This window comes from Neomonachus schauinslandi, chromosome 2, assembly GCF_002201575.2.
Source record: "Neomonachus schauinslandi chromosome 2, ASM220157v2, whole genome shotgun sequence".
In the NCBI taxonomy this organism is placed as follows: Eukaryota; Metazoa; Chordata; class Mammalia; order Carnivora; family Phocidae; genus Neomonachus; species Neomonachus schauinslandi.
In genome coordinates, this window is record NC_058404.1 from 30,165,436 (window position 1) to 30,192,700 (window position 27,265).

At 36.8% G+C, this 27,265-nt stretch overlaps 1 protein-coding gene across 10 annotated transcripts in view; it reads left to right on the forward strand.

Moving 5' to 3' along the window:
* Positions 1 to 27,265, forward strand: part of NRG1 (neuregulin 1) — a 1,087,745-nt gene that overhangs the window by 1,031,959 nt on the left and 28,521 nt on the right. For 8 of the 10 annotated variants that reach the window (XM_044911968.1, XM_021694282.2, XM_021694281.2 and 5 more), the window contains one exon: positions 22,595 to 22,724. In XM_044911968.1, coding sequence (XP_044767903.1) covers positions 22,595 to 22,724 — 130 coding nt within the window. Of the gene's footprint in view, positions 1 to 17,077; positions 17,118 to 22,594; positions 22,725 to 27,265 lie in introns of those variants that run through there. The other 2 variants (XM_021694285.1, XM_021694286.1) reach the window with 1 other exon arrangement.

A 27,265-nucleotide genomic window follows, 5' to 3' on the forward strand; every position in this document is an offset into this window, starting at 1 on the left:
AATACGGTGTTCTTCAAGTCATAGCACAAACAAGCTCATATTTATCATTTACAGGCAGGTTTTATTGGTCCTGGGACCTGTAGTCACCCCCGCCCCCTGTTCATCTGCTGATGGCCAATAAAAGCTATAGGAAGTCTCATCAATGAAATTAGTAATCTGTGGGGACGGAGATGCATTAATGCCTGTCATTCTAGATTTGTGATCATTGCGCTATGCTTTTTATGACCATTGAAAATATTGGCTTGCCTTAATAAAATGTAGAGTCGTTTCTGTTGTTAAATATATTTTAAAATGCGAGCATAGAAATACTCTTTGATAGCCAAAAGAATTTTTTAATTTAATAAAGTATAGCTTTTAGGACTAGCAAGATTGTGTGTGATAAGTGACCACATATTTTAACTACTTTCTGCTATACTTCACAAAAACTGATAAAATGGCAAAAATTTTGCTTTAGAGATTTATAGAAGTGGAAAATACGTAAAGAACATTAGATATTTTTCCACTCTGTAATAGGATCTCCTCTTGATCTACTCTTTATTTCCGGTCTCAATGTACACCAGTTACAAGGTGACGAATTACAACCAGGATGCTCGAGATTAAGATTAATATGTATCATTTTGTGGTCTGTAAAATCTTGTCAGATCTTACTTAAATATGAAAATGTTCAGTTTAGCCCAAACCACCAGCATCACCGATAAAGTGTTTCATTCTCTCCTTCCAGTCATAGGACCTCAAGTTGGAAGAAATCTTGAATGGTCCCAACTCCAACCCTACCCCCACTGCAGTGAGTCCCACCTGTCAACTAGTCCGTACTTTCTTTAGTTAGAAGAAAATGCCCATCTCACCAAAGCTTACCCATTTTCTCTTTCTTTAGCTCTGCAGATTCTTTTCATATATTCAGCAGAAAATTGATGTTCCTGTAGTACCCATTTCTGCCTACTTAAATAAACATTCCATACATCCCACTTTGATATATTTGAAGACTAATACCCTTTGCCTAGATTTTTTTGCAACAAACACCCATGTCATCTACCTTCTCAATATAGTAGTAAAATTTGAGCCTCTTAGCCAAGCGGATTTCTGTACACCAAACAAGTTCCATTTTGCCAACATTCTTTCCACTCTTTTCTGTCAACGCTATTTCCTTTTTTTTTTTTTTTTTTTTAAGATGCAAACTCAGGCAGTCTGGCTGCAGAGTTCATAATCTTTTTTTTTTTTTTTTAAGAATTTATTTATTTATTCATGAGAGACAGAGAGAGAGGCAGAGGGAGAAGCAGGCTCCCAAGGAGCAGAGAGCCTGATGCGGGACTCGATCCCAGGACCCTGGGATCATGACCTGAGCCAAAGGCAGACGCTTAACCATCTGAGCCACCCAGGCGCCCAACGCTATTTCCTGTTATGCGTCATTTCTGTCTAAGTCATCAACGGCACGCGTGGTGGCTAAGTGAAATAGGGATGTGTGATGACGAAGCTATTCTACCTCTTCTTCTGGGCCTCCACGTCAGAGAGCCTGCTAGGAGTATTAGTAGTATATAGTTTGAAAGGTGTCTCTGCATCTCTTCACCTTCTCCCCTTCAACCTGCAGTACTCAGAAATTATCTTCTGTGCTCTGGTGTTTGTGCTGAGAGCAGAGCAGTTCTGCTGCAAATTCGGCCTACTTTGGGGACTTGATATGCTTTCACTCCATAGTGTAGTAAGACCTATAGATAACGGAATATTGTTAAAAACCTGACTCTGAGATTTTGTGCAGTACCCTATTCCTGGGCTGCTTTGAGCTCAGAAGCAAATTATGCATGAACAATGCATAATTTGTTAAAGTATGTCCCAAATAGTGCATAGGGAATACTTACACTAAAAAGGATTCATTATTTATAGGAAATTCAAATTTAGTTGGATAGCCTGTATTTTTATTTGCTAAATCCAGCCGTGTTGTTTTAGGTGGGGCAAGACAACTAGTGAATCTTGATCTAGTAATGGAACTGTACCCTTCCTAGAGAAGGAAACTGATCTCTTTCTTTTAACTTTTAAGAAGTGAGGACTATTGATTATTAAATGGCAGGAGTCTCATCCCTTCTTCTGTAACCCACACTGCTGGGAGGCTGGGGGCAAACGGAGAGGCCAACATCTAAGGATTCTCCTTGCCTCAGGGCTGTGCCTGGGTCAGAGATTTGGTTTTACTAAGTGGTCAGGAGTGGTAGGAGCCAGAGGGCCAGGGAAAATAAGAGTGTGATCCAAGCCAGGAATATCAAGTTTATCATTAAAGACAAAGGTTTAGCCTTAGGCTATAGGTTAGCAAAAAGATAAGAACGAATAGGTTTCTTTCAGGAACCTGAACACGTGGGACATGAATAGTGGACAGGACAGGAGAGGAGTGGCCTGATTTTACGCCACAAGGATGGAGTAGACACCCATGGTGTGAGGGATGTGAACCAAGTCAAGAGGAATTTTCTCACAGAGAGATGATTTAGCAAAATGAGATACATTAGACTGATAAAAGTGATCCAGACCAGGGACGCCTGGGTGGCTCAGTCGGTTAAGCGTCTGCCTTCAGCTTGGGTCATGATCCCAGGGTCCTGGGATCGAGTCCCGCATCGGGCTCCCGGCTCTGCGGGGAGCCTGCTTCTCCCTCTGCCTCTGCCTCTCTCTCTCTCTATCTCTCATGAATAAATAAATAAAATCTTTAAAAAAAAAAAAAGTGATCCAGACCAGGGTTTGGATACCTCTACCAGCTTCACAAATGCTTAATCTGTGCCTCTAAGGGGTCTGAGCTGATAACAAGGTAGTAAGAGCAAAGGTTTGTCACTGTCAAGAAGCAGCTCATCTTCGATGAAAACTTTGCCAAAGATTTTCAAATAGATCCATACCTAGGCATAGATGTATTTGAATAGTTTATCTTTCTACTATTAGATAAATTGGACTGGTAAGGAAATGAGTAGACAAACAAGAAAAGACATATAGAACTGTCCTATTTTATCTGAGACACTGTGATATGCCACAGAGCAAATCAAATGGACTCACTTTGGCATAGTGTCTGGAAAAAGACTTCGATGCATATGATGGCCAATTTGCTTTTTCTGAGTTAAACCTGAAAATTAAAATCTTTAAGTGTGTATGTTTAGATGTGGCTGTGTATATCATTTCCCAAGGTCACAGAGTTATACAATAATAATAATTTAAGAAAAATTTGACCATTTTCACTTAAGAATATTAGTCTATAATTATGACAAACGTTGCAGATCCTCAAAAAGATTTTAAAAAATTCCTTTGCAGTGGTTCTTCAGACCTGGACATTGAAATTGTAAGGAAGGATTAGTGGGGGTTTTTTGTGGTTTTTTTTGGATTTTCTCAAATAATATTTCATCAAATGTTAGTCTTACATAATTTGATTCAGTTGGTCATTAAAACTCATAGTCAAAATTAATCCTTTAGAATAGGATTTCAACAAAAGAAGGCTTTAGAAATAAATCTTTTTTGTTTCTTTGAAGATAAATACTATTTAGCTATTATCAAAGTTAACATAATTTCAATTATTTAGTAAGCTTACAAAGTCCTATTGTGAAACCAGTTTATTTCTTTTATTCTAAAGATTATTTGAAAATTCTAAAAACATAAAAAGCAATGCATTTTAAAGGAGAGGGTTTTTTGTGCTTGGATGCAACACTTATTCATTACTTGATAAATAGTTCTTTTAATTCAATTAACTAGAGTAATTTATAACCAATTATTTGATACAGCAGACTTGTCATTCTATTTCTATAAAATAAACATGCGTTGTTATATTTATATTGATTAGTAGCAGTAACAAAATATTACCTAAAATAAGTAATAATACTGTCCTAGGCTAAATTTCATGGCCAACAATATTTAAAATTGTTATCAGTGGATTTCTGTACTAAATATTAAAGTAATTCAACTTTGAATTTTCCATTAAAAATTATAAAAAAGATTTGAGGACAACCCCCTGGCATTTTGAAGCTATGCAATACAAAGACACATGAATTAAAAATATGTCTACAAGGTTCATGGTATTTGTGTTTTGTTTCTTTTAGAAGGAATGTGGATTTTTGTTAAAATAAGTTGTTGCTGCAGCCACCTTTCAGAAAATTAGGTTTCTGTATTAAATAATGCTAATCCAGGCTTAACAGCAAGAATATCTAAGACTATTAATATTTTTTTTCTTTCAATAAAAAGGAAAACGTTGGAGATCCTCTTCCTGCCAGTCCTCCTCCCCCACCACCAACTTCTAAAATCATAGGTACAAAGTGTTTTTTTAAGTTGTGAGGGCACCTTGTTTTATTTTATTTATTTTTTAAGTTTCTTTTTTTCCTAAATTTCCTTGTAGTTAACATACAGTGTTTTATTAGTTTCAGGTGTACAATATAGTGATTCAGCAGTTCTATATATGATTCAGTGCTCATCATGATGAGTGTGCTCTTCATCCCCTTCACCTATTTCCCCCATCCCCTCTGGTAACCGTAAGTTTTTCTCTGTGGTTAAGAGTCTGGTTTTTGGGTTTTTCTCTTTTTTTCCTTTGTTTTGTTTCTTAAATTCCACATATGAGTGAAATCATAAGGTATTTATCTTTCTCTGACTGACTTATTTCACTTAACATTATACTGTCTAGATCCATCCATGTTGTTGCAAATGGCAAGATTTCATCCTTTTTCATGGCTAAGTAATATTTCGTTCTATATATGCCACATTTTCCTTATCCATTATCTGTCATTGGACACTTGGGCTGCTTCTATAATTTGGCTATTGTAAATAATGCTGCTAGAAACATAGGGATCCATGTATCTTTTCAAATTAGTGTTTTTGCATTCTTTGGGTAAATACCCAATAGTGAAATTACGGGATCCTATGGTAATTCTATTTTTAATTTGCATTCCTACCAGCAGTGCACAAGGATTCCTTTTTCTCCACGTCCTCACCAACATTTGTTGTTTCTTATGTTTTTGATTTGACATTCCGACAGGTTTGAGGTGATAGCTCATTGTAGTTTTGATTTGCATTTCCCTGATGCTGAGTGGTATTGAGCATCTTTTCACATGTCTGTTGGCCGTCTGTATGTCTTCTTTGGAAAGATGTCTGTTCATGTCTTCTGTGTGGGGGCACCTTTTAAATAAAATATTCTTTCATTATCATAGGTAATCTGTATAATAGAGTGGCATTACTTGTAATAAAGTCCAAAAGGTTAAATCACCTTTTTTATGCTTACATTATACCAAAAAAACCATCCTAAATAAGCTTTCATTTCTTAATTTGTACTTTTATCTTGATCTGCTATAATTTTGGAGATATTTTAAATGTTTTTACATTTGCTTCTAATATAGTTAACACAGATTAATGAGAAAGGCCTTTGAAACAAAGTAAGTAAAAATAATGAATAGACAGGAACAGCTTTTTCTCTTACCTCTAGTGGAATGATGATAATTGAGTATTCTGAATTATAGAAGAAATTAAAGGTCTTTTAGACTCAGACCTCATACCAAGAATTCTTAACTGGAGATCTGTGGAATAACTGAATTGGCTTCAGAGGAGCGGTGGGGGAGGGGGCTCCATGAAACCCCAATATTGTATGCCAGGTTTTTATTTGCAGACATAAACAAAAATCCATAGCATTCCCCAGATTCTGAAAGGAGTCCGTGGCCCTCAAAAATAGTTAAGAACCACCACTGAAGATAAGCAAAATACTTGAGTGATGTCTTAGAGGCACAGGGACTTGAAAATCAGAGATCTGAGTTTGAATCTTAACTGCAGTTTTTTATCTGTAGGACCTTGGCAAACTCCTTACTCTCTCTGAGACTTTATTTACTTGTTTTTTTTAAGATTTATTTATTTTAGAGAGAGAGAGAGAAAGAGCAAGGAAGCATGGTGGGGTAGGGTCAGAGGGAGAGGGAGGAAGAAAGAATCTCAAGCAGACTCTGGGCTGAGCACGGAGGACACAGGGCTCGATCTCACGACCCTGAGATCATGACTTGAGCCGAAATCAAGAGTCAGATGTTCAACCAACTGAGCCACCCAGGTGCCCCAGACTTTATTTACTTTCTAAGTGGGAGAACAAATACAGAATTTACAGGTTCTTCCGAGAGCTTTATGGGGTCGCGTGTAGTTTTTCCCTAACACATCGAAGTCACTCAGTAATTGTTATTTCCTTTCCCTCAGAATGTTCCCTCAGAGATGATAGAAATAGTGAGCTAAAACAACTAAGTGTTAACATGAGGCTTTCTTCTCTGTTGCTTGTTATCACACGTGGGTGTATCTAACCCTGCATATAGGAGTCAGTTCTTTACGGCAGCTTTCGGTTGTGGATTTTTATAACAGAAAGCAACCCCGTTAACTGCAGTGTGGTCCAGGGTGACATTTGACACTTACGTGGTTTTTTTTTAAATAAAGTAATTTAACGTATTGCTTTTCCTTTTTATTATGGAAAAAAACATAGGAATGTTAACTGTCCGCTGTGCCCAAGCTTCCCTTTCTGCCCTCAGAGTTTTTCTCAAGGACACTGAACACTCTTCCTGATTACTTTTTATTGATTTCTTGACATTTCTGCTCAACATTGACTGCTTATTTTTAGGAAACAAAGGATGCTCAGCTAAAAATGTTAATGGAGCGTTTGAAAGTACAGAGTTCAATGTCTTAGTCGTGTCTCTACACACTGGCAGTTTGAAAAAACTGTATCATAGCTTTGCTGTGTGCCTCAGTTGACTTATCTTACTGCAGAGAGAAATGTAAAATTCTGGGGTTTTCACAATTCTTCCAAAGCTTGAACTTATTTTGAACAAATCTGTGACTTACCCTGCAATATTTCAGGCTTTAAATAAGTAAAGACTAGGCACAGTCAACTGAAGAAAAAAATTAGTAAAAAAAAAAAAAAATCTGCTGAATTACTAAACAGAGGCTAATGAAAATGAAGCAACTGAACTCTATAGTATGCATTCTTATCCCAGTTTTGCAGTCATCTGCCATTAGTCAACACTTTAATGATGTCTGCTACTCTCTGATTTGTTGCATTAGTTTTCTTAGGGCCGGGTATGGTAATCAAGGTCTGATGAGATGATCCTTACATGTAACCTAACCAAGAGAAAAGAAAGCTGGCTTATGTGAGCTAATTGGAATAGTCCATTTCCGTATGAGTTGCTCATTTAAATTACTTGATTGTCAGGACTTCCAATTAGGGATGCTACCACAGGACCAATTTTTAAAACCTTCTTGTAGGTGAAAAAAAAATTTAAAAAACTTCTTGTTGGTGATTATGTCATATGAAAATGAGGTTAAAGAAAAATTAGCAGTCAACAAAATGAGCCTAATTTCAAGTGTCACTGGAGATCATTTTTCATTATATATAATTTATCTGCATCTCTTATAGATACACCTTTTTTTTTCTTTCCTCCCTATTTGCTGAGTACAATCCACTTTTAAAGGATCTAGTGATATTAATATTGCATTGAGGTCAATCACAGATCTTATGCAAATATTAAATATTGTGCAGGCATCATAACTAAATTTAGCATTTTGTTTGGAATAGTTCCTGCTGCCATAGCTCCCCGGTGATGTGTATAACTCAGCATATTTATATTTGTAAGTGCATTTATAATATGTACATGCACAATTTCTCTTACGTTAGCTTCATAAAGAAATAAATGTAGTTTTTTCTAACTTTGAAATTATTAATAAAAGAAAATTAAATAATTTTCTTAAAAATAATTTTGAAAAGGAAAATGGGGATCAATTGAATGGAAATTAAATAGAATTCCTGCAGTATTGTTGCACAAAATCAAATTTTTTTTTTTTTAAGATTTTATGTTTAAGTAATCTCTACACCCAACGTGGGGCTCGAACTTAAAACCCCAAGATCAAGAGTCACATGCTCTACCACCGACTGAGCCAGCTAGGTGCTCCACAAAATTGAATTTCTGATAACTTTCCAAATGTATACTAAACCACTTAGGATTAGTTTAGTTTTCTAGTTCTTAGCAAAGCTTAACAGAAAAGATAACCGTTTTATTCTGAAACAGACAATAGGATCCTAGATAATGTGGACTGAGCATTTTCCCCCTGAGTTTAAGACTAAAAAACATTGATTTGAATAGCAGTAGCCTCCTGTCTTCTGCTAAGAATGCATAATCTAAAAGTAACATTTTAAGTCTCATTCCGTGACATACAGTTTATAAACACAGGGAAATACGCAGAAAGTAATGCTTTCTGGAAGGTGGTAGAACAGGGCTTCTCTAATAGCCTGTGGAAAAGATGTTGTTTTTGTTGTCTGTTTATTTTTAACTACAAGTTCAGATATGCAGTCATAGAATGAAAGACCCATGAAATAGGATGCTTCACTGGGCTGGGCCTCAAAGTCAACCTGCCTTGGAATCCCTGTCCACATTATGTGTTATCCTGAGAACACAGGCTTGCAGCTCATCCTCTTTTAGCTGTGTGAAAAGAGTAAAAGTTTACCTATTTCTTAGGGTTATTGTCACTGCTACAGGACTAGAATATCTGGCCAACTACAGATATTTAAAGAACATCAGTCTTCTTGTTCTTTGCTGGAAATTGTATTGCCTTTACCATACAGATAAGTTGTTTCTTCAGCATTCATTTATTCTCCAAAAGAAGGGAGGGAGGGAGGAAGGGAGGGAGGGAGGAAGGGACGGAGGGAGGAAGGAAAGAGGAAGGAAGGAAGGAAGGAAGGAAGGAAGAAAGAAAGAAAGAAAAGAAAGAAAGAAAGAAAGAAAGAAAGAAAGAGAAGAAAGGGAAAAGAAGGAAAAAACATGACGTTACCATTTATAGCAGACATTATCAATGCCAAATACCTGCTGGGCTAGATGAATATGATTTTATTTCAGAAGACAAGATTACTAGAGAAAATAGTTTTTATGGCATAAAGAGGAAGATGCTAAGGTACCTGGGTGGCTCAGTAGGTTAAGTGTCCGACTCTTGGTTTCAATTCAGGTCATGATCTCAGGGTGGTGAGCTCAAGCTTCTGCATTGGGCTCTGCGCTCAGCAGGGAGTCTGCTTGAGATTCTCTCTCTCCCTCTGCCCCTCCCCCAATTCCTCATGCTCTCTGTCCCTAAAATAAATAAATAGTCTTAAAAAAAAAAAAAAAAGAGGAAGATACCCAGAGAACTCTTCCGTGTCTGCAATCATAAAATGTCTTCTCTCTCTGTTTCTCATGTCCTTACCTGTCTTAAAGATTACCTTAAGTCAAAAAGGGATTACCTAGACAAAAGGGGTTGGGGGTTGGGGATGAGAGAAGCATGACAGGGAACTTAAACATGCTTTGCCTTGTTAGCAGCAACTGTGAATGTTCTTCAACTTTGGAATAATTTTTAAAGCACTTGCCTCCTATTTTAAAGTACACCTAGGGACAAGTTCTATATTTGGAATCAGTACCAATCCATGTCAACCTCTTAAAATGATTACTTCTCATCTCACTTTGAACATGTCATTTTACCTTATTAAGTCATCAGATTTAGCTGAGCATGGAGGCTGTTCTCTTTGTTATTTTGATTATAAAATGCTCCTGACCATTTGAGGGTAGTTACAGCTAAGACTTTAGTGCCATCCCCAGTCTTTCTTATAATCACTTACGATAGTGAAAGATTTAATCTGTCTGGACTTCTGCCCCTATGGTTCTATGATCTAAGAGCAGTCAGAACTTTGTTCTGACCTCATGCTATGCCTAGTCAGAGTTTCTTCTAAAATAGAGCAAAATTTTTAATAAATCAGAAATATTCATTATCTCCAGAATTGGATCTTTCATATCTTCTTTCACAGAGTTGCTGAAATGGTCATCAGTGTTGTCTAGAGCATGGAGCACTGTTCCCATAAATCAGAAGACCGTGACTCAGTTCCTAGCTCATTCACCTTTTCTCTTTCTACCTCCACCTATATACTTACTTTACCTGTTGCCAGAATGTGATTCTCCATTTAATAGATCACCCTGCCCATTTAACAGATTACAGGTCACAAGACTTTTTTGGTTTCTACAAGTTTCCTTATTGCCATGTTGATATGATCATAGTTCTACGTAGGAAACTCTAACTTCACGTTAGGATTGGAAGCTAGACTTTACGATAAATTGTAGTTTTCCAGCCCATCGGCCCAAGGAATTTGGTGCATTCAACAGGAAGAAAGAGAGACGGAGGAAAGTAACCACCTTGAGCATCGAAAGTTCTCCAGTTAAAATGAACCCTCCTGCAATCACCTAAATTTAATCCATGAGGCATATTACAGCCTTATTTACATCACAAAACTGGCATCTCAGACCTTCCTAATTGAATTGAACTTCATATGGACTCTTTAGGTTCCAAGAAGTACTAAGATTTCACAGACCCAACATCTTTCCTTTGCCCCCTACATCCACCATTTGACTACTTTCTGCTTACTTTCTGACGTGCATGGACAAGATTTTTTTTTTTTGTAATATATGTAGCCAGCATTTTTTGTGGATATTACTGTGGGTTTACCAATGCCTAGTTCTGACTTTAGAAGAAATATTTTGACACCGTGTTTTCATTTATAATTTCCACCTGTTCGTCCATGTGTTCTTTTTGTTCACCTTTGAACAATTCATCATTTACAACTGAAATAATTCACAGATCAAATGGTCTTTAAATCCTGAAGACAAATAAACCTATAAATAAAAAACGAAAACAGGCAAACAAAGCGGCAAGCTGGTATTTGGAGGCTTGAATTTGACAAAGGGTAAAATTGAGCTTAGAAAGTTTTCAAGAATAATCTTATAGTCTAGTAGTTAGGTAACTCATGAATTAACATATAATATTAATTAATTAGACTTAAAAACAAACAAAAGCCTAGGAAACAAAACCAGGGAAAAAATCATGGGATACCTTAATGAAGGCTCACTGAATTCTTAACATCTGTCTGCTGATTAAGATCCATTTATATTATTAACGTTTAATTCCAGGGACTTGTGTGGTCTCTGTAGAACAGTGACTCACTTCCCTGAGTTCTTCAGTCCTTGAGAAAAGTTTAAGTACTAGAGTTATTTAATATAACATTAGGCGTTAAGGTACAAGGAGAAGGGTGCCTCACAACAGAAAAGCGCTCCGCCTGTGACTGATCTCTGTTCAGAGACAGTTAACATCCCGTGGACTGAGCAGGTGTGTCATGAAGAAAAATTCTCTCTTAATGAAAGTGTTTTTTATTTCAAAATTCTTCAGAGGTAAGGATTTCTTAAGGAGAAAGCCATGAATAAAACAGGCCTTTATGAAGAATAAGGTCAGAGGTCTGGTTCCTCCTCCTTAACAAGATCTCTTTGGCCTGGTAAGGCTTTGTTTTGTGCTTAGAAATATAACCAGAAGTTGTGTGTCGTCTGTTAGCTCTCCCTCAGTGGGGTTCAGAAGCATAACTAACCCTGCACATGTCTCCTCCTTACGGTAGTCACTGGATTCTATAGTTACTGAACTGGAAAATTCACTACTCACTAGGTATTAGCAATGCCTATTTGAGCAGAACTAGCAAGGCAGACTCCTACTAGACATACCCTTTAGTATTGCAAAGTGTTGGACTTCTTGAAAGCTTTTGGAGAAATGACAGATCTCAGCTGAAGACATTTGACTCTTCTCCAGGAATTGTATGGGAATGTGAGGGATTGAATTGGCAAAGTGGACCTGGTTTAGGATCTGGTTGTGCCTGCCTGGAGTTGTATAGGTGGTCTTCTAGGGCCATGGTTCCCTTCCAGCTGGTGTACTAAACAGCCATGATACCCTGCTTTGAGCTATTTTCCTGGTCAGTGTTTGGGTGTGAAGCACCGTAGTAATGAATGGAAAGAACAAAGATCTGAATTAGTCACCCACCTGCAGCATCTACAGAAATGGTTTATGTTTTAAAAGGGGGAAGGTCGGGCACCTGGGTGGCGCAGTCAGTTAAGCATCTGCCTTCAGGCTCAGTTCATGATGCCAGGGTCCTGGGATCGAGCCTGCTCCCCGCTTAGTGGGGAATCTGCTTCTCCCTCTCCTTCTGCCGCTCTCCCCTGCTCTTGCTCTCGCTCTCTCTTGCTCTCAATGAATAAATTAAAAAATCTTAAAAAAAATAAAATAAAAGGGGGAAGACCTCAGCCATTCTGAATTATTATAGTTCCAGGAGATGGAAGTGTTTTATTAGTCCATATACACAGATAGATATATCACCACCAAGAAAAGCTAATAAATTATAACTAAGATCCTATGTGTGGACCTTAAAATTCCCTGTTTCTGGCAGTGCAGGGAAGTAGCTAGGCAAGCCTAGATAAAACCCTGACCTCTACTCTACTTTTTTTTTTATGATGTGCTTCAACATGCCCTTTTTCGGTTTTACTATAAGCAGGATGATTTCCACTGAGTTTTTTCCAACAACCAAATGATGTATACATATACATACATATATATAACAGCTAGGCCAGATGATGATCGTAAGACACTAAACACATGGCCCCGTTTTTTTTTTTAGAAATAATTGTGTACGTTGGAAAAAGAGTTCAACGCGCACACCTGTCTGTTAACCTCCCCTTGAACAACAACAATCAGCGCCAACAGTAGAAAAACAGGTGCTTGTTGGGTTTGAGGGTAGAGGCCCAGAAATTAAAAACAAAACAAAACAAAAACACCAAGGCTTTAAGGGAAAGCTTCTTTAGGCATAATGGAGTCAGGGCTAATTTATCATTTTGGCCCAGTTTCTATAAAAGCATAGGCTTTGCTGGTAGTATTACCTCCCCCATGGCCTCCAACTGTAACCTAAAAAATATATGCTCTTTAGAGAAACAAGACCTGCTATGAACTAAATATTATAGGACCAGCTAGTCCTTTGGGGGGGGGGGGGGGCCGGGCAAAAATTTTTTTTTTTTTTTTTAAGATGAAGCATTTAAAGTTACGTGTTTTTGGAAACCTTGCTTTATTCCGGTTCAGATCAGTCATGTATGAACAACAATAATGGTATTGAAAAATGTTAGATATCCATGTGATATTTGGTTATGTAGAATTTGTGCTGGGAACCTAAACACTGCAGCTACACATGTAACGCATCATGTTACAGGGAGGGCTGTTCGGCTATTCTGATCACAAACCTGGAAACAAGGCACTCCTGGGAGTTTGAGAAAATATATGGACTGAAATTAGCCAAGTGTTACAGAGCAAGATTCATATGTTCAGACATGCTCTCACTGCTTAATTCCTTTATGTGCAGCAGCCTTTAACCTGAGTGAGGAAAATGTGGTGCTTATAGAAACAGAATCTGGCTATTTATGTCCACAGCCATCACCCAAACGCAGAATGGCAGGAATTTGGCTAAATGGTGTGTAGCAACGTGCAGCTGAGGGTTTAAAGCTGCCCGGGTGCCACCTAAGGACTATCATCCAGCCTTCTTGTATTCCAGACCACTCATCAAAAGGACCTGGCTCAAACCAGAAACACTTGGAAGACTGTGTCTGCATTGCCCAGAGCCTGTCTTTTCTACACTTTTATGGAGGCTCCATTACGCAAAACATTGAAAATTGAGATTTCTTAGAACTTTTGTCAGAAATCAGTTGCTGTCATGAAGGTGCTTCCGTAACTTCTAGGAAGCTTACTGCCTTGAGCATCTGTATAACTTGTAACTTTAGGCCAGCTGTGATACTCTTTATTCTTAATGCGTTCTTTCATATCAACAGACATATGGTATAGTCAGATTAGAAAAGCATCAGTCCTGGGGCACCTGGGTGGCTCAGTCGGTTAAGCATCTGCCTTTGTCTGAGGTCATGATCCCAGGGTCCTGGGATTGAGCCCCGCTTTGGGCTCCCTGCTCAGCAGAAGGCCTACTTCTCCCTCTCCTGCTCCCCCTGCTTGTGTTCACTCTCTCTCTCTCTCAAACAAATGAAATCCTTTGAAAAAAAAAAAAAAGGAAATGCATCAGTCCTAGAGTCTTGGCTGCAACCCTTTCACTTTACCAGTGACTCCAGAATAATGATTATTTCATCTTCTCATGTCCTACAGTTATACTACAGTTTTGTTTTGTTTTTTATTCTTTGTGTATCGCATTGGTTAGAACTTTCAGAGCGATGTTAAATAATAGCATTGGCAGTCAACATACTTAGCTTGATCTTTACATTAATGGAAAGCTCTCCCAGAGTCTCAATGTTAAGTATGATATAAGTTGTTTGCTAAAAGTAGATCTTTTTCAGCAATAGAGAGTATCATTCTGATTCTACTTTATCAAGACATGTATTAAAAAGCCTAAAATTGATATTTTTTGCATTTGTAATTTTAAACATACATAAATGCATCTTTAAACATATAATGCACATATAAGCATGTATACTAAACATATGAAAGTACAGGAAACAATGAATAATGAATCTCCATGTAGCCATCATCCACTTCAGCAATTACTGGGTGGTGGTGGTTGTTTTTTCATCTTGATCGAACTTACTTCCCTTCCCTCTTACTATTTTGAAGCAAATTCCAGACATGTTATCATTGAATATATACACATTTCAGTATGCATCTCTAAAAGCTAAGGACTGTTTTTAAATATAACCACAGTACATTTGACACCCACAAATTAATGATAACCCCATAGAAATAGTAATGATCTAATCAGTGATCAGATTTCCTCTTATAAATATCATACATTTAAAACTGTTTGAATCTGGATCCAAGTGTGATGCAAGGTGAGTGGTTTATAGGTCTCTTAACTCTCTTTTAAATGTCTCTGTTTGGGATTTTTCTTTCTTTCATCCTCTTGGCCTGTCTCTAAATCTAGCTCTCTTTGTCTGTTTATCCTCCTTTAGTTTTGTTTTGAAAAAGCTGGGTGATTTCCCCAGAAGAGTTCTCCATGGTCTGGGTTTTGCTGATTATATGCCATGGTGTGTCTTTTATTGTGTTTCTCTGACCTGTGTACTTGCTGCAAATTAGTAACTGTATGTGGATGCCTGATTAAAATTCAGGTTTGATTTGGGGGATAATACTTGATAGTCTTATGGAAATTGATGGTTAACCTCATCAAATGTTGATTCAAGATCTATTGAAATGACCATATGGCTTTTATTGTCTGATATGCCATGATTTTTTAGATTTGTTGAATAAGATAAATGAATTTGCCTCCTAGTTTCTATCTTCTGACCTTTCATCTACTTTCATTTCTAAATGTATTTTAGTTGATGAATAAATTAACCTATGTCATTAAATGTCACATGGTAATTTCAGCAGCTTGCTGAATAACTGAATGCTTGATCAGTCTTCTCTGTTTTGATTTGTTTGGTGTTCAAAACTTTTGACTAATTTTCAGATTGACAGGTTAACATTTTCTACATTGACATGACCTTTTCCCAACTAAATTGATACTGGTAGAAAATGCAGTGTGTAGTTAACAATGTACCTTGTGCATTTAGCCTGAGGAGATCTATAGAGGTATCAAATTAAGCCAGTCAAATGGACTGCTACTATTTGCTTTCACGCTAGATGGATTTGACTCTTTTAGAATAGTGTCTTGATGGGAAAAGATTCAAGGGACAGCTTGAAAGTTTGTCAGCTCCTGGCTTTGGAAATTTTATACTTAAATAACACTGAGTGATTAGTAGAAAGTATATACCCGAACTGTATTTCTGGAGTTGACTTGTTAGCTAAGGAAAGATTATTGGCTTTGTAAGGAAGAAAATGTAGCTCTCTTGTAGCTCCAACCAGCCAATGGTCCACTGTGGGAAGAGACTCCCTCTCCCTCTTCTTTACAAAATCTCTGACATCCTATAAAGTATTTGTCATTGTGATGTTGCTCTAAGAAGTAGTAGACTGTGATTACATTGTATCATGAGTCAAATGCACTGTCGGAGAAAAGGAAAAAAAGATAGCAACTTGTATGTTTGAAAATAACCTTTCTTGACAATTTTATTTTTCTAAGGATAACACTATCTAGTGACACCAAATCATTTGCTCAGCAAACTGCTGGGAACTTAGAATCTGCTTTCTGTTTAGCTACAAATGAGATCAGTGTTACAACAAAAATTATAATTTTGTTTTATGAGGAGAAACACCCAAAGGTCACTTTTCATTCTGCTGAAGAAGGAAGAAATAATAGGGTCTGCCCAGAGAGTTTGTAAGACAGAGAGGAATTAAAGGCAATCTTATTAACCTACTTAAGCCACAATATACATTTAACAAAACAGAAAGCAAGCATTTCTTAATTCACTTGTGTGACCTTGGGCAGCCTTCCCCTGCGCACCTCTGAATTCTTTGCTAGAGGTATTTTATTAAAGACCATAGGACTATTCTTTTGAGATGATTTGTACCTTCTTTTAAAATATGGGATAAACTATAAGATACGCTAAAGTTGTTTCTTCTCCACCATTCTGTGTGTGTTTAAATGATGCGGAAGCTAATTTCCATTGGCCCTTGGTGCCAACTTGTTCTTTAGACAAACTCTTCCCTTGTGGGTAGTCTGCAAACCTCTAAGCATTTCTAGCTTATCAGCTGTAAATTCGTGGGTCCATGAAGCAAGATGCCCTAATTCTACTTCAGAAAGTTCTGGTTTCATTTATGGTCTCATGATGCTTCTTCTCTGGCTTCCCTTTTTGTTCCTTAGTAGAGTTCAGTAGAGGAGAGGCCAAGGAAATGGTATGCTACTTTAAATCACTGTATTGGCTCTGGGAACCTCCAAGCCAGCACAGGGTTGGGTATTTTTGTTGTTGTTTTTTGTTTTTGTTTGTTTTTGTTTTTTATCGCCTCTTGTCATTTTTTCCTCTTCAAGAATTTATTTACCATTCAGCAGAGGATTGAATTACTACTCAGAAAAACTGGCCAGCCCAGAATGACAGTGCTTCAGGACTTCTGAGTCAGGCTCTGGACTTTTCCTTTGGAAAACTAATGACTCGCCCTCCCCCCACTTCATTCCCTAGTCATCAACAGAAGCTACATTAGGTGGCCCAGCTCTTTCTGCTCAGCTTCTGTTCCAAAGCTTTCCTTTCAGGAGCCACATAAGCATTTTCCCCCCAGTGGGAGTTCAGAGTGCTTCTAGCACTTAATTGCAAGGAGCTGTATTCTGAGCAAGAATAATAATAATTTCAGAATTTTTTTTTTTTTAAACTGGGAGTTCAAAGAGCACAAAAGCATGCAGATTTCTAAACACAGAGCCATTGAAGATATCACAGGTAAGGTTTTAAAAAGAAAGAACGAAAAAGAAAAAAACCTGTAATGTAGCGATTGACAGTTTCATATTAGAATATAAAAATTGTTAAACTTTGTATATTTCATTGAGAAAACTGCATAGAGTTAGTTTAATTTTCCTGCAAGTAAATCCTTAAGAATTGTCCTAAAAACTGCTAGTAAGGGCTCCTTCACTCAGGGAGGACAGGGTCTAATGATGGCTCCTTGGGGTAGGATAAATACCGTACACTCCTGCTAATCCCTGCTAATTGTCAAAGAAGAATAGAGAGGCTTCTTATCAGCAATTTACATTTGTGTAATGGCCCTGCTCTGTTGGTGCTGTCTACTTCTCTGATAAGGAAAACACCACTTAAAACAAGCAAGAAAGTAAGCCATCCTTTCCAACATTGTTTTCTTTTCAGCCTTCCTTGAGCAGAAAGCGCCTGGCATTCTACAGGAAATACTGTGTGATTCTGTGGGAAAATACTTAGTGATGAACAGAGAACACTTCATTAGTCCTCAGATTTTTATTGTGTATTTATAAAAGTGTGCAATAATGTATGGTTTCCAAAATGTTACATTATAAACAGCTTATACTATGTCCTATATACTGTGAACATCACACTATTTTTTTTATATTTTATAGTCTGAAACTGTTATAATAACAATATTATAAGTACACTTGATTCAGTTACTTGGAACTTTGGTCAGAAATATAAAAGAATTGCATGGGTCTTGGAAGTTGAAAATAATCACATGTTTAAGATAGTTTTCTTTTACTTCAAATTGTTCCCTTCAGTTTAATATACAGGCAAATTTTAGTGGTTATTAATTATTAAGAAGTGGTTATGATACAATTAAAATAGAGTAGATTATTGATAGGTACTTAATGCCTTGCAGTCATGCAATGGTTACCTTTCCAAATTAGACCATCTCTCTTCATAATTTGTAGAAGAATAATATACTAAGAACATTTGAGGCTTGATTATATATAATTCCTGAGTCTGGACAGAAACGTTTTTTGCTTTTCTTTTTTCCACATTTATACCGCTAGTATAATAGTAACAGTATCATATTTGCATACAGTGTTGCAACTGACAAAATATTTTATCACACTCCCCAACAACCCTGTGACAGCACATTTTACAGCTGAATTTACTGAGGCAGGTTGGCTGGATCAGAGTAATTGGTAAAATTGAGCTTTGGATCTGAATCTTCTCAGCTAACTCCAGTACTGATTTCACTACATTTTATCTGTAAAGGTCTCCTTTTAGGAAGAATTGTTCACAGTCTTACAGTTTTTAACCCCAGTAACTCTAGTTGTTATCCTCATGTCTTGCACATAATAGGCAATCATTAAAGAATTGTAGAAGGAAGGAAGGATGGAAGGAAGGGAAGAAGGGAAGAAGGAAGGCAGGCTAGAAAGAAGGGAGCCCTACTTTGTGGGGCAGGATCTGGGGAGTCTGTAAATGGTGATCTTGGTGTCCAGATCCTTGGCTAAGTCAGAGAACTGTCCAGCCTCCCCAGGGATGGTCCTGAGTCCTGATCTATATGCCAGGAGAGACCAGGTCAAGAGTGAAACACACCAGAGTGTTTCATTGTCTGGTCACAAGTTACTGCTTTACTTATACTTCCTTCCTTGTAATATTGTAGTTGCTCACATCTCAGGGAAAGTGTGTTTGAGATAAAGTATTCATATAAATGGCAAACATAAAGGTAGTAGCTTCATATTTTGCACTATCCCTAATTGCTATTCATTTAGCAATTTACAAGAAGATGACAAACTCCCGGATTATAACAAACTATCACGAAGTGGTGAGAGGCCGGTTTATTAAGTACCAAATGAGTGAGATCTATTTCACCTACTTCCAGGGACAACTGTGAGGGTCATCTTTTATATATCGAAACACATTCTACCCGCACAACCTTTAGCTTCACCTCTGATAAAGTCCTCCCAGCTCCCCCAGAAAGAATGTCGTTTCCATAGCTAGGTTTAAGAACCTGCTTTGTCTGTTTCATTAATTTCTGGCAGAATTCCTAAATGGAAACTGACTTAGCAATGCAGCATGTGTAAGCCAAGGAGAAAGGGCATCACTGCAAAATTTATAGATCTGCTTAAGACTGGCTGTGCACTGCATTGAACTAAGGAGAATAAAAGGAAACCTGGCAAAAATCTGAAGGGTTCATGTATCAGCATCTCCATCCCACATTCTCCTGACAGTTACAACTTATTCCTTTGTTTGGCTGTTGGTTCAGAACAGCTGTACCTAGTCGGCTGACACTTGGCATCACCTGGGAGTTCATTACTGCTTTACAATTCCATGATCATTTTTGTTCTTGCTGCGGCTAAACGATAGAAATACTAATAAGCACAATAGTCTATGATCATATAAACATAGTTGCTACTGAATTTTCTCCAAGAATCATTTAACCATCAGATTTACCATTGCTAGCCTCAGGTGATGATCTAAGAATTTTTCAGATGAATGTGTCATAACTTGGTGCTGCAGGATAGCATTAAAAGGATAATCATTTCAGAGGGAAATATTTTTAAAAACCAAAAAAGGGGAGATTATTTCCTTCCTTTTTAATCTTTTATGTAAATTCAATTTAGTAATGTAAACTGTATTATCAGTTTCAGGGGTAGAATTTAGTGATTCATCAGTTGCATATAACACCCAGTGCTCGTTACATCAAGTGCCCTCCTTAATGCCCATCACCCAGTTCCCCCATCCCCCCCCACACACACACACCCTCCAGCAACCCTCAGTTTGTTCCCTAGAGTTAAAGAGTCTCTTATGGTTTGCCTTCCTCTCTGTTTTCATCTTGTTTTATTTTTCCTTCAAGGGGGAATTATTTTTAGTTTTAACATACATTTATCTTAAAGTCCAGGGAATAGGTATGAGGTATCTGTCTGTTGCTTCTATCACTGCTAACCTTTATTGTTAGTTTTATAATGTATATGGAGTGTCTGCTCTTGGGGGGGAATGTTGGTTTCGTTGTTTTTAGTAAAAGCCTCAGGATTTGTTCGGGAAGAGCCTAGTGCAGTGTTTGCTGCTCAGCTTGGGTGAAGCGTAATCCTTGGCAACCTGTCAGGGATTCAGAGACCACTGGGGTCTGCTGGACACTCAAGAGTTTCTCTGTGGGAATGACTGGAGACAGCACACAGCAGGTGGTCCACTCAGTACTGTCCCCTGGGGCAGCAAGGGAACCCGGCCCAATTTGTCATCCCACAGTATCCTGTCAGCAGTTAAAAGTCTTAAGCACAAAACCTTGAACATTTAAGGCAAACTTCCTCCTAGTATCTTTTAAAAGCAATGTCCGTGGATGGAAATATTAATACACAGCGCCCAAGTTTTTCACATGAAGATCTAATATTGGATTCAAATGATATGTTGTGTGATCGATAGAAATGTTGTGTACGCTATGATTTTACTAAACAAAATGATGCCAATTACATTGCCCTCTACCTGACAAAGAGGTGAGGGTGTAGCTGATAATACAGGGTAAAATCACCCCTCTTCCTCCTCTCCTTAGTTCGTTTTGTTTGGTTTGTAGATCTGTGAAGGATACCTTGAAATACATTTTGAAAGGACTTTTCTTTGGAGTATTAAAAAAAAATCGACCCAATTCTTAATTATTCATCATAATGATTCAAGAGTAACATGCAGCTTTGAAATCCCCAGATTTCCATTATCAAGATTCTTATCTGATTGATAAATACCTTCCCTACTTGCCCAGTAGTAATACCTGCTTCTACTCATTGAGTGCCAGGGTTGTGTCAGTTCCCTTACCTGGATTATTTATGAGCCCTACAAAAATCCTGCAAGAGGACCATTATCATTGTTTTCAAGATGGGAAAATTATATTCTGGGTGGCTAAGTGATACGCTCAAGGACTCAAAGCTAGTAGGAGATAAGATTTGAATCAGATTTATCTCCAAAGTGCAACTCAGCCTGACTCGTCTTTGCTGTTACCCCTAAAAGCCATGCTGAGAGTCATGAAATGGCCCCAAAACATGTCCTCGATGGGAGAATGCAAGGCAAGAAAGGCCTTACGTAATTTGGAAACCGAATAATCAGACACTGAGTATTTTTATCAGTTAGAGTAAAAATCAAAATTGGAGAAGTCAAAAACGAAACAAAACAAAATGGGGACTTGTGAAGGAAAGGAAGAAGAAAAGCCAAAGAAAATGGAAAAAAAAAGGAGAGAGAGATCAAATAAAAGTAAAAAAGGGCATCTGAGTTTCACATGCAAATAATAAAATAGAAATTGGGAAGGAAGTCAAGGAATTAAAAATCACTAAGAATGAATCAGTAGCCAGGAAAAAATTTTGTCTAGAGATACATATGTATATTTTTTCTTTTTCCTGAAGATCAATAGGATCTTTCTTGGCTTACCATAATGCTTTTGCTTTACATCCTGATAATATCAGTCACGAACATTATGTAAGTTAGACTGTTTTTGCTTGAGACTGAGCACTGCTTAATGGTGTTCCCAGTGGTGTAAGCTGGAGAAGTTCCGGTACAAAATGCCCTTGAGTCTCAGGACCAAGAGCTTTGGCTTCATTTAATCCATGTGCCTAATAGTGGAGTCATCATTTTCAGTTTGCTCTCACATACCTGAAGTTTGACAAGTGGATATCAAGCTTATCATAGTTGTAAGCCAAAATTAAGACTAGTGTCTACTCCTAATTCAAAATGGATGAATTTTGTCGTGCTCTTCTACTGTTGTAGCATTATTAGACTCTTTCCATTTCCTCAAAAGTATGGTGGCAGTCAGGCATTCAACGATGTTCTTCTGAGTAGAATAGAAATTTTGAATAGAATGGCTCCTGATCTGTATGTTAATATATATATAACTAATAATACATATTTTTATTAGGAACAAATAAGCCACCTTGTATTCTTCTTTGCCATATATATATATATATATATATATATATATATATACCCATATATATGGATATATATATAGATAGATACCCATATATATGGATATCTATATACATAATATATATAGATCTAAAAATTATAAGGTCAAATATACACATAAAATGTAATTTCCAAAATAAATAAGTAGTTGCCATTCAAAAGTGACCTTGAACTTGAGTTGCACTGACATGACTTTATATCATTATCTTTGAGCCTTCCTGGAAAATATATTTTACTTACTGGCAATTGGTCTTTTCTCTTTTCCAACTTCCTTAGAAGATAAAATATTGGTTATAAAAAATGTTGAGCCTTTTTCCTATTTCATTCTAATTAAATTAATTAACTGTGATTACCCTTTGATAATTTTATTCTATTGAATTACACCCAGAAAGTACTTCACTTGTTTGCTGTTGTTTATTAAACCTGAAAGTGTAGTGAAGTCTGCCATACCTTATGTGAACTCTTCCTTTTAAGAGGATTTAAGACTAAAGGTCTTAAGAAGAGGGAAAGACACATGTAAACCTTCCCCTTCTTTATCTTCTATCCAGCTACGTCTACATCTACAACCGGGACAAGCCATCTTGTAAAGTGTGCAGAGAAGGAGAAAACTTTCTGTGTGAATGGAGGCGAGTGCTTCATGGTGAAAGACCTTTCAAACCCCTCAAGATACTTGTGCAAGTAAGAAAAGCAATCCTCTTTGTGGCTTATGTCCGTAACTGCTTCTTTCAGATGACTCCATGTCTCATGATGTCTTGTTGCTTCTTTTCCCAATTTTGTTGCATCCTGTTGAATAATGCTGTTTTATTTGTAGAGTGTTTTGAAAAGTTCACACCATTTGTCATCTCCTCTGTTACATCCAGAATTGTTTTTTGCTTGTTTCAATTTTCTTTGTGCCTTTATATTTATAAAGTTGCTTTCCCCATGGTTTTCCTCACTGGTACCTAGAAGAGATGTGCAAATATCATAGAGGCCTATAACTTTTGAAACCTCCTTCTCCATCCAGTGTATGAATGAGGCTGTAAGATAATGTGCCTTTTTAACCCCAATGATCACATGCAAAATGAATAGGACAACTAAAAGCAGCAGAAGGGTAGAAGATTCTTTACTTATGCATCTGTTACACTTGGCATTAGTTTATTGGTTTACAACTATTCTAAAAATGGAATTTAGGTTGCTCTCACTAATAGGAAAAAAAAAAAAAAACCCAAATTGCACGTGTTTGGAAATGCATTTAGTATGTGTACCATCATTGTGTGTAGAAGGCAGAGTGTTCTTTCATGCACTGCCGTTGTTTGGAGATATATTTAGAATGGTGCTCTTTCTAGTGACCTGAGGAAGTTGATGCACCATTAAGAAGGATCACAGTCATTCTTTCTTAACAGGCAGAATGAAACAATGATATTACCAGTACATTAAATATTTAAACCTTGCAGTTAAAATTAGTAGGTCTTATTAAAACCACATGTTTATTGTGCCATGCCTTTTAAGTCTCCTCTTGATATTCCGGCTGTATGTGGGACATGGACGCATATAATGTGATGTGGTAAAAATGTGTAATGTCCCATTGAAATGATGAGAAATGCGTATTTATTTTTCAGTTGCCTGATGTCTGTGTCCCATTTTTCTAAAGTAGCAGTGATTATCATAAAGGAGGAAAAAAACCATGCCATCATAAAAACTACCTCCTGCTCCAGAATATGAGCTTGTGGCTTACATGTGGACAAAGAAGAGCAAGTTTGTCAGAGACACAGCTGAGCTAATAGAGCAATTAGCAAAATGGGAAAAAAAAGGCACAAGAAATAATTAAGAAGGCCATTTCCCCTTTACATCATACAAATAGTATAGAAATATTTATGTGCCAGTTCTAAGAAAACCTTTTATTTTTTATAAGTTACAAAGGACATCATTAAAGACACATGTTTTAAAATCATCACATCAAACAAAAATACCATTTTTGTGGGAAATGTTTTGTCACACCCTGTGCTGTTCTAGACAAGGGCTGTCTGTAGGGTGTGTCATGGGACCTCAGGTACTAAGTACAAGTGAACAAGTACCTCCCAGAACCACTTTCTTGCCCTCAAAAGCCTTTTTTTTTTTTAAGCTCTTCTTATAAAAGAGCAGAAGTGGTTCCAAGAGAAGACAAGTTTTGGTAGTTGTGTAGCTGATTTTATCAATGAAGACAGGCAACTAACAAGATTAAATATAGTCTTTTAGAGTGAACAAAAGACTAAGAATCACAAGAATAGAATTCTAATCTCAATTACTAAACATCTCTTTCACAGAGATAGGTAATAGCCTTAAGCCAAGATAAAACTCATAGGTAAAGGCCTTTTCAAAATTTGAAAGCAAGATGAAAATGAAAGAGCATGTAGAAAATTATTTCTTCCGGGTCCAAATTACTTCATATGACAATGAGTGTTTATTGGTTTAACAGTAATCCTAGAGATTCACTTTTTGATCACGAGTATATTGAAATCTACATACCTATAGTAAAGAATAAAAGTTGGTCAGTTTTGGTCTTTGGTTCTGCTGACTTGTTGTGAACACAACACAAACATGGCACCCCTATATTTATTATATTGAATTGAGATGAAGAAATTTTATAATCTCCTCCAAGGTTTTCTCTCATCGAAATAGAAACAAACAGAAGCTGAGAATTATAATCTATAAAATATGAGGTTCATTTATTACATGGGGAAATTTTGTTATTCCGTCCTAATCTTAGGCAAACCACCTAATTATGTTTTAATAAACCGCCTTGAAAAAAAAAAAACATTGAAATTACAGGTCCTTAAGTTCTCCTTCTTTTTAAACAACTGCACCCAGATTACCTATGTCTCATACAACTACTTCTTGAGGAAAGCATCTGAGACCACTATATTTTAATTATAATAATGAAACATGATCATTTTTCATCATCGCCTTTGCAAAGATTGACAAGCTGCGTGGGTGCATCTGATAGTTTCTGAATACCTCTAAAGAACCAGCACAGTGATTTTCCACATATTAATTTCAGCTGTTCTACAACCCTCCCACGTCCTACACAAAACATGCAATCACATAAGTGCTGTTCATTTGTTCCATTTTGGTATTACGCCAACAACCATAATTTTTTTTCACCCACCAGTTTCTCATTAAATTTTAAGCCCAATCCAAAAAAAAAATACTTGCTGTATATTTTTTTAATCTTGAAGTGAAATGTTTGTTATTCCTCTAATAAATATTAAAGCAGCAAACCATGAATGAACACTCTGTATCCCCCAAGCTGATTGTCTAGTGGGTTATGCTTGTCTTCCACTTCTCAGCAGATTGGCATCATAATTTTATTGGGTTGGGTTTTGGGTTTTTTGTGGTAATTATAATCTTTCAGAAAAGTGTTAAAACGCTTATCACTGGATCTTGTTGGAAACAAAATCTTTGACACCTATGATTTTGATAACTGTTTTACCCCCTTCTGGACCATCTTTTTATTGAACCGTCAAAGCAAGCTAGTGCCTTGAGGAAAGAATTAAGAGTATATTTAAAATCCAGAATATTTCAGGCCTTTTTCGTTGAATGAAAGTGGTTTTTTTTTATCCTTGTATTAAAAACATCTTTAACATAAAAAAAATAATCGCTATTCAGAATTGAAACAAAGACACGTAATATACCATGTCTTTTGATAGTATACTGTTCACTAGACCACATGAATAGACACAGAAAATATAAAAAAAAATGCTACATTGGCTCATCATAGTCCTGTGTACGAAGCCAGTTCATAGTTTCCATATGGTCCATCTGTCTAAAGCAAAACATTGCTGAAGCATGAGCCACATCGTTCAAAATCAACTTTATCCCATGACTCAAACACCACAAGCATGGAAGTTTCCAAATCGTCTCTCTGGTCCCCTAATCCACTGTTGTCTTCTTGGGAGTTGAAGTAGAAGACTGTATAGCAGATCTCTTTTGTCTCTCCACTTAGAACAAGGTGTTCCAAATGGATTAACCATGTAACAGTTAAACACTTCTCTGAGGAGAGGTTTGCTGGTTACTTGGACATTCCCTTGGGGACTGTGTGGGAATTTCAGCAGTGGTTCTCATCTTCTATATTGCTCTTCTCTCCATAGTAATTTAAAATCTATCCTGGGGAAAAAATAGTTACTATTCCAGATCACATAAAGACAGAAGAATCATTCCATCTTTCACCTTTTGATGCCCTGTGTAATCGCATGGTTCAAAGAAACAAGATAATTTGAAATAATGTCCAGATTTTCCTCTTTGCTTTTCCCCTTGTTCTTGTATATCAATTCTCTGAGTAGTTTCAGTAGAGAACTATTTTGGAAGATGTTGTTGTGATTTTTTTTTAATCTAAAAATGATTTTATACCAGACCATATTTTTTAACCCATTATGTTGTCCCATGGACAGATGTGGTTTTTGCATGAGGGGATTAGAGTCTTAACCACCAATTTTGGTGAATGATCTTGAGTCCTTTCACTTCAACTCTCTGGATGATATCTTTATGTATAATATAGAGTTAATATGTTCTCCAAATTTCTTCCCAGGGAGTCCATGAAATTAAATGAATTCATTTCTGCTAAAGTATTTCTAACTCTGGGGAAGCAAGATTTTTTTTTTTACTTATAATAAAAAGTAAATGGTAGTATTACATTTTCTCTGTAGACATTAGACAAATACATACACCTGTCTTAACAGACTATGCTAGCATGTTAAAAAAAAAAAAACAACATTTCTTCATTTTACTTAACATTAACAGTTTTACTTGGTTTGGTGGGGCTACCAGCTAGCTTTGTAACTTTGCATTTGACAGATCATGTAATATCTCTGACCGTTATCTTCCTTATAAGCAGAAACCAGAACAGAAACAAACACAAAACAAAAACCAGAAACAAAACACACAAAACTTGGGAAGATGGGAGTTGCCTTCAAACATGAACTTACGATTTTGTATCATTTATGAAGCTGTGTAGTATATATAAGGGCCTATAAAAATACACATAACTAAGAGATAAAGTCACAACAAATACGTTATAATAAACTCAATAAGTGAAACATTAAACATTTGTTTATAGAACAACTATATCTATGCCAGGCATTTTTGAAAACACAGAGAAAATGGAAGGCATGGTCTCTGGTTCCTGGGAAGTTAGTCTGTTTAGGAAAATGAAGTAGCTAAAATAGTAAATCAATTAGAGTGAATATATCCCAAGTGGTGCAGTG